A 12,099-nucleotide genomic window follows, 5' to 3' on the forward strand; every position below is an offset into this window, starting at 1 on the left:
AATCCACACAAAAAAAAACATAGCATGTCCTTATTTAGAAAACACCAAACAACAGAAAATAATGTGGTGCATATCTAGGGCAAATTGTATTATTAATTTAATTCCTACAGAGTAGGTAATAAAGTGTGTTATACAATTCACAGGACAACTTCGACATTTGACCTTTGAGAAACATGGGTGAACGTCTAATTCTGATGTAAAACTGTGAGCGATGGTAAGCAGCCGGCGAAACAGTGGATGTCAGACCCAAAGACCGCCAGAGTGCGCTATTATTCCTGACGTCGTTAGATTGGGGCTGTGTGGATGCGAGCGTCCTCACCGAGTAGCGAGACAAAGCAGTTTTCTTGTTATGAACTTCTTCCTCCTCTATCCGCGTCAAGGTCTTCGAAAAAATAGCTAATTTCAAGAGCCAAACTAGAACTGCTTTACAGGAGTCGTCCGCAGTAGGCGATTGCACTTTTGCACACAGTGGATAGACTTGGCCAGCAAGGGTGCATGGAGAATTCTGATCGAACAGAAGTTCTCGTCTAAACGCACAAATTACAGTTTTATGGGAAGGACGTGCTGATTACAACAATAACATTGGAAAATGGTTCAACAAAGGATATTACGGGCGGTTATCATGGGACCTCCAGGTTCAGGGAAGGGCACAGTGTCGGGGCGCATAGTAAAACGTTTCGGATTATCGCATCTTTCAAGTGGAGACCTTTTGAGAGCCAACATTAAAGCCCAAACAGGTAAGATTAGACCATGGTGCAGTTCTAAACCTCTCCACATACAGCAGATAATGGAAATGGCTGCTATGGCTGATGAAAATAAGCAGAATGTGAAGTAAACCATACCCTAGTCAGTTTTCTCCAAGTAGTCAGATTGTTCCCACTTGCTTGTGTTATGTGTTTCTCGTGCATGAACAGCAGCAGTTGACACATTAGCGTAGATGTTGCTACCATGTTCAGACCCACTGGACACGGACGTAAATTCAACGTCTATTCCACGTTGGTTCAACAAATTACGTGGAAAACAACATTGATTCAACCAGTGTGTGCCCAGTGGGTAAATTGTAGGTGTGTGATATTAATACTTGTAAAAAAGAATCATTCATAAACTAAAATGAATAGGAAAATATCGGATGCAATCAGATTCTTTTGGATGTTAAGCACAAAATGTAAACATTGTTATCCACAAGGTGATGCAATGAAGCATGCGATGTCTTGAAAACGACGATGGTGGTTGGTCATTATCCGACTCCCCTTGGGAGAAAGATAAAGATCAAGAGTAAAAACATTTTTTTTTAATCAAAGATTACAGAGATGGTAATATACCGATACATTGCAAACAAAATTCTCCCCAGCAGTAACAAAAAAAGTGCTGTTCTGGTCTGGCTATGATAAGAGAAACAGTTCAGTCCAGTTCCACAATCATATTCTTATCTTGCTGCAAAAAGCTCGACTGGAGAGCAGACAAGACCCTGATCTTATATTATTGAGTGGAAAGAAGAGTTGTTAAAAGAAGAAGATTTCTACAGCAGATCTACAGCTATAGTAGACCTGTGCACAGGTAACCTGATATCTGAACTACCTGCCACCTGAGCTTTCTACAGTGAAGGTCATGTGGTCTGGTATGTAACTGCAATTTATTATCACACTGCTCTAGCTCTTATCTTGACTGAAGTCCCATCAGATGTGAGGACCATCATAAACTGAGGAGTAGCCTATAGCAGACCACAGACTTTCAAGGACTTTGTTACCACACCCCCCTGCTCCTTTTCCCCCACACTGGAATGAAATGAAACCCATAAAGTTCTTTCAGAACACCCACATTTAAAACATGACGAAATACTTTGTTTTATTGCCCATACAATCTGTGATCTAGTTATCAGTTTAATAGTACATTTAAAAAAAAGTACACACACACTTGGCACACAGCAAGCCATGTGCCAAGTCCTCAAAGAATGTAATAGTTCAAAGAATGCAAGCCTGAATTGTTTTCAGTGTGGTGTGTAGCTTCTTTGTTCTAGCCTGAGATGAGCTCCACTGTGCACAGTAGGCTAGCATTCTATGCTGCTCCTTATATGGCCCAGGCCTGCAAAACCTCCTCCCCCGACTGTTACAGAAATTATTTTCTGTATTATAGTCAGACAGACTCAAACTTTTTTGGGTCCGGTGACCGCTTTTATGATAGCAAATGAATCAAGGACCCCCTCATAATCAGAACACAACTCGAGTGAGATGAAAAAATAGCATACAAGGAGTCATGACTTCGGCAGTGCATTGCCCTCGGGCCCTGGGAATTAACATTTTAAAGGCCCGCCTCTTGGCATTGGAGAGAACATTTTGTACTTTTCAAGCTAATTTCCTGCAGTTCTACAAATTTTTACATGAGGCAGAGAGAACTTTGCAATTTTAATCATTTATTGTATTTTTTATTTAACCTTTTATTTAACTAGGCAAGTCAGTTAAGAACAAATTCTTATTTAATCAAATCAAATCAAATTTATTTATATAGCCCTTCGTACATCAGCTGATATCTCAAAGTGCTGTACAGAAACCCAGCCTAAAACCCCAAACAGCAAGCAAAAAAAAAACAAATTGGAGAATACATAAAGTATTTAGTTTAAAAAGATACAATTGGTGGAGTACTGTGGATACCAATATTCATGTGAGCCTCCCAGAACATAAATTGTGGATTCATAATATTACATCGTTTTGTATTACACTCTAAACTTATTCCACAGATCGCTTGGCCAAAACATTTTAAGTTGTTGTTAGTCATATTCATTGAAAAAAATTAAGGAAAAGGCTTTGTGTTTTATCCTTTCAGAACGGGGTCTTCTGAGATAACTTTTTATTAAGATCACAGATCTGATCCTTGTGTTATTCTGAATCCTCTCCTGGCAGACCTAGGTCTTAGCTTTATGTTGCTCTGTGTATCTCCTCTCCTGGCAGACCTAGGTCTTCTGATGAAGTGCATAATGTGTACATGTTTAAATACTAAAGATGACAGCTCTGATCTTTATGTTCCACCGTGAATTCTTGCAGAGCTGGGTCTTCTGATGAAGTCATGCATCGATCAGGGTCAGCTGGTACCTGATGACGTCATCTCCCGTCTCATCCTGACAGAGATGAGGAGCATAGAGCAGAGCAGCTGGCTGCTGGACGGTAAGCAGTAAGCACCTGCACCACACGCATTTCGCCAACAGCGAGTGAGAGGGAGGATGACAATGGGGAAAGATTAAGGTTGTATCAAAGGGCAATATAGGTCGGACTTAAACAATGAAGTGTGTCGGAGGCTGCAGCATTACCGCTAGACCAGCCAGGCCACCCATTACTCAGATTTAGGGACATCAACATAGACAAGGCAATAGGCATATGTTTTAAAAAGGCATTCAGTACACTCCAGACACCTTCAAGTGAGAAGGAATATGCTTTAGATTTGTTTCTAAGAAACATTTACATTATTTGAACAGCTTGCTGCTGAACAGTAAGCAGCACCTGAACTCGTTAAGCTATTCTTGATAATGGTGCCAGAAGGGATGGCTGTCGTTTTACGGGCTCCTAACCAACTATGCTATTTATTTCTTTTTTTGTTTGCAGTTTATTTTGTACGCAAATTTACCGCTACCATCTGAGATCCCCAAAGATTGGTAAGCTGCCGCGATCATCCCCCTCTTCATAGGGGGAGACACTCTTGACCCAAACTGTTACAGACCTATATCTATCTTACCCTGCCTTTCTAAGGTCTTCGAAAGCCAAGTTAACAAACAGATCACCGACGATTTCGAATCCCACCGTACCTTTCTCCTATGCCATCTCGTTTCCGAGCTGGTCATGGGTGCACCTCAGCCACGATCAAGGTCCAAAATGATATCATAACCGCCATCGATAAGAGAACTTACTGTGCAGCCGTATTCATCGACCTGGCCAAGGCTTTCGACTCTGTCAATCACCACATTCTTATCGGCAGAATCAACAGCCTTGGTTTCTCAAATGACTGCCTCACCTGGTTCACCAACTACTTATTGAACAGGCTAGTAATGGGGGTTGCAACAATTTCCGCGGATCATTTTAGAAAGAGAGGGTCCAGATTGTCTAGCCCGGCTGATTTGTAGGGATCCAGATTTTGCAGGTCTTTCAGAACATCGGCTATCTGGATTTGAGTGAAGGAGAAATGAGGGAGGCTTGGGCAAGTTGCTGTGGGGGGTGCAGGGCTGTTGACCGGGGTAGGAGTAAGGCTGAAACAAAGTGTCAGACTCTAGTTACCCAAGTCATAGACTGTTCTCTCTGCTACCGCACGGCAACAGGTACAAGTCTAGGTCCAAAAGGCTCCCTAACAGCTTCTACCCCCAAGCTATAAGACTGCTGAACAACTAATCAAATAGCCACCTGGACTATTCACATCTATTATTTATGAAAATTGCTCTGAAAGGGTTAAATAACCGTCGGCCACTAATATCACAACTGATATGTGATGCTAGGCGGATGGACTATCAGATCAGTGTGTGTTCAGCCTGGCCCAAGACGGTTTTCCATTTCAAAATAGCTGTCAAAGTGGGAGATAGTGGCAAATAGTACAGTCATGCATGCATCATGTTAAAGGGATACTTTGGGAATTTGGTAATGAGGTCCTTCATGTACTACACCAGAGTCAGATGAACTATTGAATACCATTTGTATGTCTCTGTGTCCAGGGACGGCCTGCTTATTAAGCATGATTAGGTGGTCGCTAAACCGACCAAGACGCACCTTTCTCTCAACCAGTGTCACGTCCTGACCATAGAGAGTCCTTATTTTCTATGTTGGAGTAGGTCAGGGCGTGACTGGAGGGTTAGTCTAGTTTATATTTTCTATGTGGGGTTCTAGTTTTGTTTTCTATGTTGGTGTTTGGTATGATTCCCAATTAGAGACAGCTGGCTATCGTTGTCTCTAATTGGGGATCATATTTAAGTAGCATTTTTCCACCTGTGTTTTGTGGGATATTGTTTGTGTATTTGCATGTTAGCACGCCGTTGTCGTTTCATTTAGTATTTATTGTTTTGTTGTGTGGTTCACTTACTTTAAATAAAGGATGTGGAACCCAGATCACACTGCACGTTGGTGAGAGTGAACACATTTAATTAATTAATTAACTAAACAAGAAACACGAACATTGCACCGACATGAAACAGCAACAGTAACGACTGGGGAAGAAACCAAAGGGAGTGATTATATAAAGGGTAGGTAATCAAAGAGGTGATGGAGTCCAGGTGAGTGTCATTATGCGTGTAACGCTGGTGACAGGTGTGTGCCATAACGGGCAGCCTGGTGACCTAGAGGCCAGAGAAAGAGCACATGTGACAGTATCCCCTCCCTGAAGCGGCTCCAGACGCAGGACGCCGACCAAGACAACGAAGCATGGGAGCCTGTCGAGCCCGCTGAGGCATGGGAGCCTGTCGAGCCCGCTGAGGCATGGGAGCCTGTCGAGCCCGCTGAGGCATGGGAGCCTGTCGAGCCCGCTGAGGCATGGGAGCCTGTCGAGCCCGCTGAGGCATGGCAGCCTGTCGAGCCCGCTGAGGCCTCCCAGGTAGCTCCGGGTCGGACACCCGGACCCGACATCACCTCCAACAACAAAACAAAACAAACAAACATTCCCTTTGTTGAGTCGTCATTCTGTAACGATGTACGCTGAGAGTCGGAAGCAAGTTCAGGGAGGAACTACATAAATAAATGAACAAAACTCCACAGAGGAACTCTAGTCAGAGTGACGATTGGGTTCTTGGTCAACCCCCTGACAAAGGCCCCCCCCCCCCCCCCGATTGCTCAGTTTGGCTGGGCGGCCAGCTCTAGGGAGCATTTTGGTGGTTCCAAACTTCTTCCATTTAAGAATAATGGAAGCCACTGTGGTCTTGGGGACCTTCAATGCTGCAGACATTTTTTGGTACCCTTCCCCAGATCTGTGCCTCAACACAATCCTGTCTTTACGGCCAATTCCTTCCACCTCATGGCTTGGTTTTTGCTTTGACATGCACTGTCAACTGTGGGACCTTATATAGACAGGTGTGTGCCTTTCCAAATCATGTCAAATCAATTGAATTTACCACAGGTGGACTCCAATCTAGTTGTAGAAACATCTCAAGGATGGTCAATGGAAACAGGATGCAACTGTGGTCAAATTCAATTATCATAGCAAAGGGTCTGAATACTTTTTATTTTCTTATATATTTGCAAAATGTTCTTTTGTCATTATGGGGTATTGTGTGTGTGTGTGTGTGTGTGTGTCTGTATATTGCTGAGGATTTAAAAAAAATGTCATTAATTTCAGAATAAGGCTGTAACGTAACAAAATGTGGAAAAAGTCAAGGGGTCTGAATACTTTCTGAAGGCACTGTAAGTAGGGGTAAAGTGACTATGCATAGATAATAAACAGCGAATAACATTTGAATAATTGTTCTGCAGTCTCATGGCTTGGGGGTAGAAGCTGTTTAGGAGCCTTTTGGACCTTGACTTGGCCCTTCAGTACCACTTGCCGTACTGTAGCAGAGAGAACAGTCTAAGTTGACTGGAGTCTTTGGCAATTTTTGGGTCTTCCTCTGACACCACCTAGTATAGAAGTGGATGGCAGGAAGCTTGGCCCCAGTGATGTACTGGGCTGTACACACTACCCTTTGTAGTGCCTTACGGTCGGATGCTGAGCAGTTGCCATACCAGGCGGTGATGCAACCGGTCAGGATGCTCTCGGTGGTGCAGCTGTAGAACTTTTTGAGGTTCTGGGGACCCATGCCAAATCTTTTCAGTCTCCTGAGGGGGAAAAGGCGTTGTCGTGCCTTCTTCACGTCTGTCTTGGTGTGTTTTGTGACAGTTTGTTGGTGATGTGGACACCAAGGAACTTGAAACGCATTGAAGAAGAAGGTACGAGGGAAGGGACCTTGGACCTTTTCCACCTATACGGTTAAGGAGGAGGCGAGAAGAGATGAGAGGAATCTCAGATGAATTGGAATAGAGCCATGTCTCTGGGCCTCTACTTTCCTGTCAGGGTTCCCCCTTGGGAAGGTTGTGAACATAAAACTCTAGAATGGACATTCTCAAGCTATGAAGGTTTATAACGTCAACCACTAGTGTATTATATATCTCTATGCTTACACTGGTCTCTCCTGTCTGGAAGGGTTTCCCCGCACCGTGACTCAGGCGGAGACTCTAGACGGCGTGTGCAGTGTGGACACAGTCATCAACATGGACGTTCCTTTCCAGATCATCAAACAGAGACTGACCTCTCGCTGGCTCCACCTGCCTAGCGGACGCGTCTACAACATCGACTTCAACCCACCCAAGATCTCTGTAAGTATAGTCTGAGTCACAGATGTATTTGACGGCTACATACTACTGAGCTATATTGAAGCTTCTGCTCCAAATGTATGTGGCCAAGTTAACACACAGGCCTTATTACAACATCATTAAAATGATTACACATGTAATAACCATGTAACAGGATAGTAAAAACACACTTATACACTGTGTGTATTTAAAAAAAAACAATTTGATAAGACCTCTTTTTTTAGTGTTCCATCTCTCCCACCACACAGTTGCTCTTGTCGTTAGCTAGCTTTAGCTGAATATCAAGCTGCTCTTTCACCATGCAACCACCTGACAGCGCCTGGCTCAGTCAGGCTTTCAAAATATGGGTATTAAAATAAAAAAAACAATCCTGGAACGTTAAAGTAGGACACAGACTGCGTGTACCTGCGGCGTGGAGAGATTTAGAGGAGAAAGAGAGACAGATGGCAGAAGAAGGGATTAGACAGATAAAACAACTGTGCATCCCAAATGACACCCTATTCCCTATATAGTGCACTACTTTAGACCAGAGCCCTATGGCCTATACAGGGAATAGGGTGCCATTTCCGAACGCATCCAGTGTGGCATTTGTTTGCTGTGGCAATCCAAGTGGGGACATTTTGCTCTCGTCCATGCATTTTAAACTGGAGCAAACAAGACATTGTTACCACACCTGGGTTCAAATAGTATTTGGAATCATTTCATATACTTGAGCTGTGTTTGATTGAACTTGCCTGGCGCAATGAAACCAATAAAAAAGTCCTAAAATTGCAAACCCTGCCCACCTGGCACTCCAAACAGGCTAAAGCACATGCTCAAAGCATTACGATTTCAAATAGGTGGTAGCATGGTGAATTAGGAGCTTTTAAAAGAGCAGCTTGATATTTACCTAAAGCTAGCTAATGACAAGAGCAACTGTTCTTAACCATGAAAAGAACACTGGTTGAAATCTCCTTCACCTCTCCCAGCAGCTTTCTGTATTCTGCTCTTTAGAGCCTGTGCATTGTGAGCCTGTGCATTATACCTGTGTTAGTGTTGCTTTTTTGCAATTACAAACATGCTGGTAGGAGGTTGAATGCAATTTGAATAGTAAGACTTTCAGGTTAAACACTTACCTACAGTAGTGTTTGTATTCCAACGTGTTGAGTCTGAGAGGACTAATACTTCATACAATAGAGGTGCAAATGTAGTACAAAAAGCAGCGTTTCATGTGAATTGTGCAAACAGGATGAAACTTCGGTAGAAGACAGCCTCTTACTAATCTTTGCACTTGGTGGTCTACTCTCTCTTTCTCAAGGGTCTGTTCAAGTTTGCTTTCTGCGCCACCTAAGGCAAGGTCGTCAGGTTTTCTTCTACTAACCATACAGGTTTCTGCATGAATGTTCACTTCCCCCTCCATGCAGTTCTTAAAACAGGCAGTACTGGCTTAGGCTGTGTGGTTTACACTTTACGAACCACTATGTCAGTATGTTGGACTATAAATCGTACAATATTTATATATTTTTTTATTTAACCTTTGTTTAACTAGGCAAGTCAGTTAAGATCAAATTCTTATTTACAATGACGGCCTAGGAACAGTGGGTTAACTGCCTTGTTCAGGGGCAGAACGACAGATTTTTTACTTTGTCAGCTCTGGGATTTGATCTAGCAACCTTTCGGTTACTGTCCCAACGCTCTAACCACTAGGCTATATACCTCAGTGTAGCTCAGTTTGTGTAAGATGCTAGCAACGCCAGGACCGTTTGATTCCTGCTCTGGCCCCCTATATGAAAATGTATGCACGCACCATTGTAAATTGCTTTGGATAAAAGTATCTGTTAAATGGCATATCTTAACACGCTCACTGTTTGGTCTGTTTTGGTTGGCCCTCCTGGCTACAGGGCCTTGATGATGTCACTGGAGAGCCTCTGATTCAGAGAGACGATGACACACCAGAGACCATCACCAGGAGGCTGAGGTCCTACGAAAACCAGACACAACCCGTGTTGGAGTACTACAGGTAATGTCCCAAACCTGAGCTATATATATATATATATATATATTTTATTATTTTTTAGCTTTTATATTCATTATTACATTATATAAACTGTAACTGTGTAATAACGTTGCAGTTTATCTTCTTACATCACAGGCTTTAAGGCTTATATCTGCCCTTTCAGAGTTGGGACATAACAAACGGACATTCATCTCAATTAGACATCATTGTGAATGACTGAATGTCATGATTGATTCATATCACATCTATTTCTGTGGCCAATTAAAGAAGGAAAACATTAGTCCATAGCTCCTGTGCACATAAGATGGCTTCTGGGGCTCTTTGTCGCTGGTAACTGGACAACGGGAAGAGAACTCTGAATTAACCCTACTACAGGGGCCGGTCTGAGAACTGAAATAGCTTGGGACTGTAAACAGAGGATTCAGACAGGAGATCAGACAGTGAATTCATTCCAGTGTTTTCTTTCCCTTTGTTACTCCGTGAATCCTTGTTGGTAACCTTGAAAGCATTATGTAGTTGAGTACTAGGTTGTATTCAGTAGACTAGACTGTAGCAAAACATTTTGCAATGGAATGCGGAAATATGTGTTCTTATTGGAGACAATCAGGGAGTACCTACCTGTTTCAAAACTAGTGCTTATGTTTATTATGATGACTGTCATGAGGTACTAATGTCTGTTTCTACCAACAGGAGCAAAGGGATGTTGGAGACATTCTCAGGAACGGAAACCAACAAGATCTGGCCTCACATTCAGGCATTTCTGTCCAAAAAACTCTTCCCCCAAAATGATAAGGTTGTTGGGAAAGCCTAGAATCCACTCTGGGAACGGATGGATTAGTTTAACACACCTTAAATGGGACTGAACTCTTTGGTCCAAACCATAGCAGTATCTCTGTGCCTATATAAGACCATGCCACTTAGTACAACATATTGTAGTTGGATAAGGACCACTTGTTCAACCAATGTCACATTCTCTCAGTTCATTCCATATGTAGCCTGATCCCAGATCTGTTTATGCTGTCTTGCCAACTCTTATTGTCACTGTCAAGCTAAACATCGATCGTAGTAGTTGGCAAGACAGCACAAACAGATCTGGGATCAGGATACTCCATATGTAACTTGTTGCTAGGTGATGTTATTTTGTGTCCTTGGTCTGTGTGTGGGTGGGTGGACAGGACATGACATGACATGACATGACTTGAGGCTAAAGTGCCATAATGTGAAGTGGTCTTGAATTAATCAATGTTTTGTAGGGCCAAGTGCCTGTTGTCGACTGTACTTTATCATGTAGTAGTAGCTTTTAAATGATCGAAATGTGAATCACCATGCAGTTATTAATACATTAAAAAAATACTGATTTTATGCCTATGACTGACGACACTGATTGTAGGGAAACATTTGTCACCATTTGAAGCTGACATTTTAAATTGTTAGCATGGTTAAGGTGAAACGTAGCAATATTACCATAGTAACCACATTTCCATCCAGTTTTATTTGAGTGAAGTCATCCTATAAAATTAAATAAAATGATCACGACAGCTGTGATGGAAACAGATTTCGGTGTCATTTTGTAAATGCTGACAGATAATTTGTTGGTTCGACATGGTGGGATCTTTTTGTGTCAGTAAAATGTATTATGTGGTAAATAGTGGTGGAAATGTCTATGCGCAAAATATTGAAATAACCATATGAAAATACATTTGGAGTCACGCGATGATATAGTGTGTGTGATCCTCCAACTACGACTCGGGAAACCATACAGTTTATTAGGCTACAGATGAAATAAGTTATGAAGGGTGGTGGAACTGCACGGTGATAAGCTTGATGCTGCTTTCCAATAAATAGAGGGTCTTATTCTGGTGACATGGTGATCGATGTGTGACTGCCGCTTGACAAATACAAATACTCTGGCTCTTATCCATCATCATCTCATGTAGATAGCCAACCTGCACTGCCTATCCATCATCATCTCATGTAGATAGCCAACCTGTACTGCCTACCCACATCGTATATAGGAGATGTGGGCTAGGTTACAGGTGCCAAGACCAGAGTAGGCACATTTCCTACATAACACAATAGTTAGATTTTTATTCAGTACATTTTGTGTGCGCTATGTCGTCAATCACTGATTTTTATCCGGATTCTAAAAATATTCACATGAAAATCTGTCGCCAATTGGATAGAAATCAAACGAGTGAGATTTTATTTGAAAAGCTGTAATATGATATACAGTGTACAAAACATTAGGAACACCTTCCAAATATTGAGTTGCACCCCCCTTTTGCTCTCAGAACAGCCACATCCTAACTTGACTTTATCTGGTAAAGACCCTGCATCAAAACTCAATAGTACAGTGTCTTCTCTGTTTCCCCACACTCTTCACCGGGTCTGCATCGCACCAAACTTCGGGCGTCACAGACACCGGGTATCTTCAACTTCTGTTAATCCTTCAGCACTTAAGGCCAAGCCAGTGTTCTTGTTCCCATTCGTGTGGTGCGGAGCACACGCCCTCTTGGAGAAATGCAAGAGGGCCAATTAGTCACTTTCACCGACCCAACCTGACACCACATAATGATCAGCCAGAAGGCAAGGATCCAGTCTCTCCAAAATTCACACCGAGTCAGAATCATCAGGACAAGGCTCAAACTCGGTCTTCGCCGCACCTGCCATTGCGGTTAATTCATCCTCACTCATGTCACGTTCAAGTTCCTTCTGTAGCTCTTCCAAAGGCTCTGTGATCCACCACTCCATATTCACTCAAAACATGTTCCACTTTTTAAATGTTTTCCCCCCCAT

General features: G+C 42.6%; 1 protein-coding gene across 1 annotated transcript; it reads left to right on the forward strand.

The window, feature by feature from the left end:
* Window positions 1-286: 286 nt before the first annotated feature.
* On the forward strand, window positions 287-10,856 carry LOC139422727 (GTP:AMP phosphotransferase AK3, mitochondrial-like). Its single transcript, XM_071174035.1, has 5 exons — window positions 287-737; window positions 3,039-3,158; window positions 7,138-7,310; window positions 9,188-9,306; window positions 9,994-10,856. The coding sequence occupies exons 1-5, from the start codon at window positions 590-592 to the stop codon at window positions 10,112-10,114; spliced, it is 681 nt and encodes a 226-aa protein (XP_071030136.1). The 5' UTR covers window positions 287-589; the 3' UTR covers window positions 10,115-10,856.
* The last annotated feature ends 1,243 nt before the right edge of the window (window positions 10,857-12,099 follow it).

Source organism: Oncorhynchus clarkii, chromosome 12 (genome assembly GCF_045791955.1).
Source record: "Oncorhynchus clarkii lewisi isolate Uvic-CL-2024 chromosome 12, UVic_Ocla_1.0, whole genome shotgun sequence".
Lineage (NCBI taxonomy): Eukaryota > Metazoa > Chordata > Actinopteri > Salmoniformes > Salmonidae > Oncorhynchus > Oncorhynchus clarkii.

Excerpts from the sequence above, each read along its gene's own strand:
- LOC139422727 (XM_071174035.1), top strand. The coding sequence starts at position 590 with ATGGTTCAACAAAGGATATTACGGGCGGTTATCATGGGACCTCCAGGT. Across the intron at positions 7,311-9,187 it reads TCAACCCACCCAAGATCTCT|GGCCTTGATGATGTCACTGG; the intron begins GTAAGTATAGTC and ends TCCTGGCTACAG. Across the intron at positions 9,307-9,993 it reads CCCGTGTTGGAGTACTACAG|GAGCAAAGGGATGTTGGAGA; the intron begins GTAATGTCCCAA and ends TTCTACCAACAG.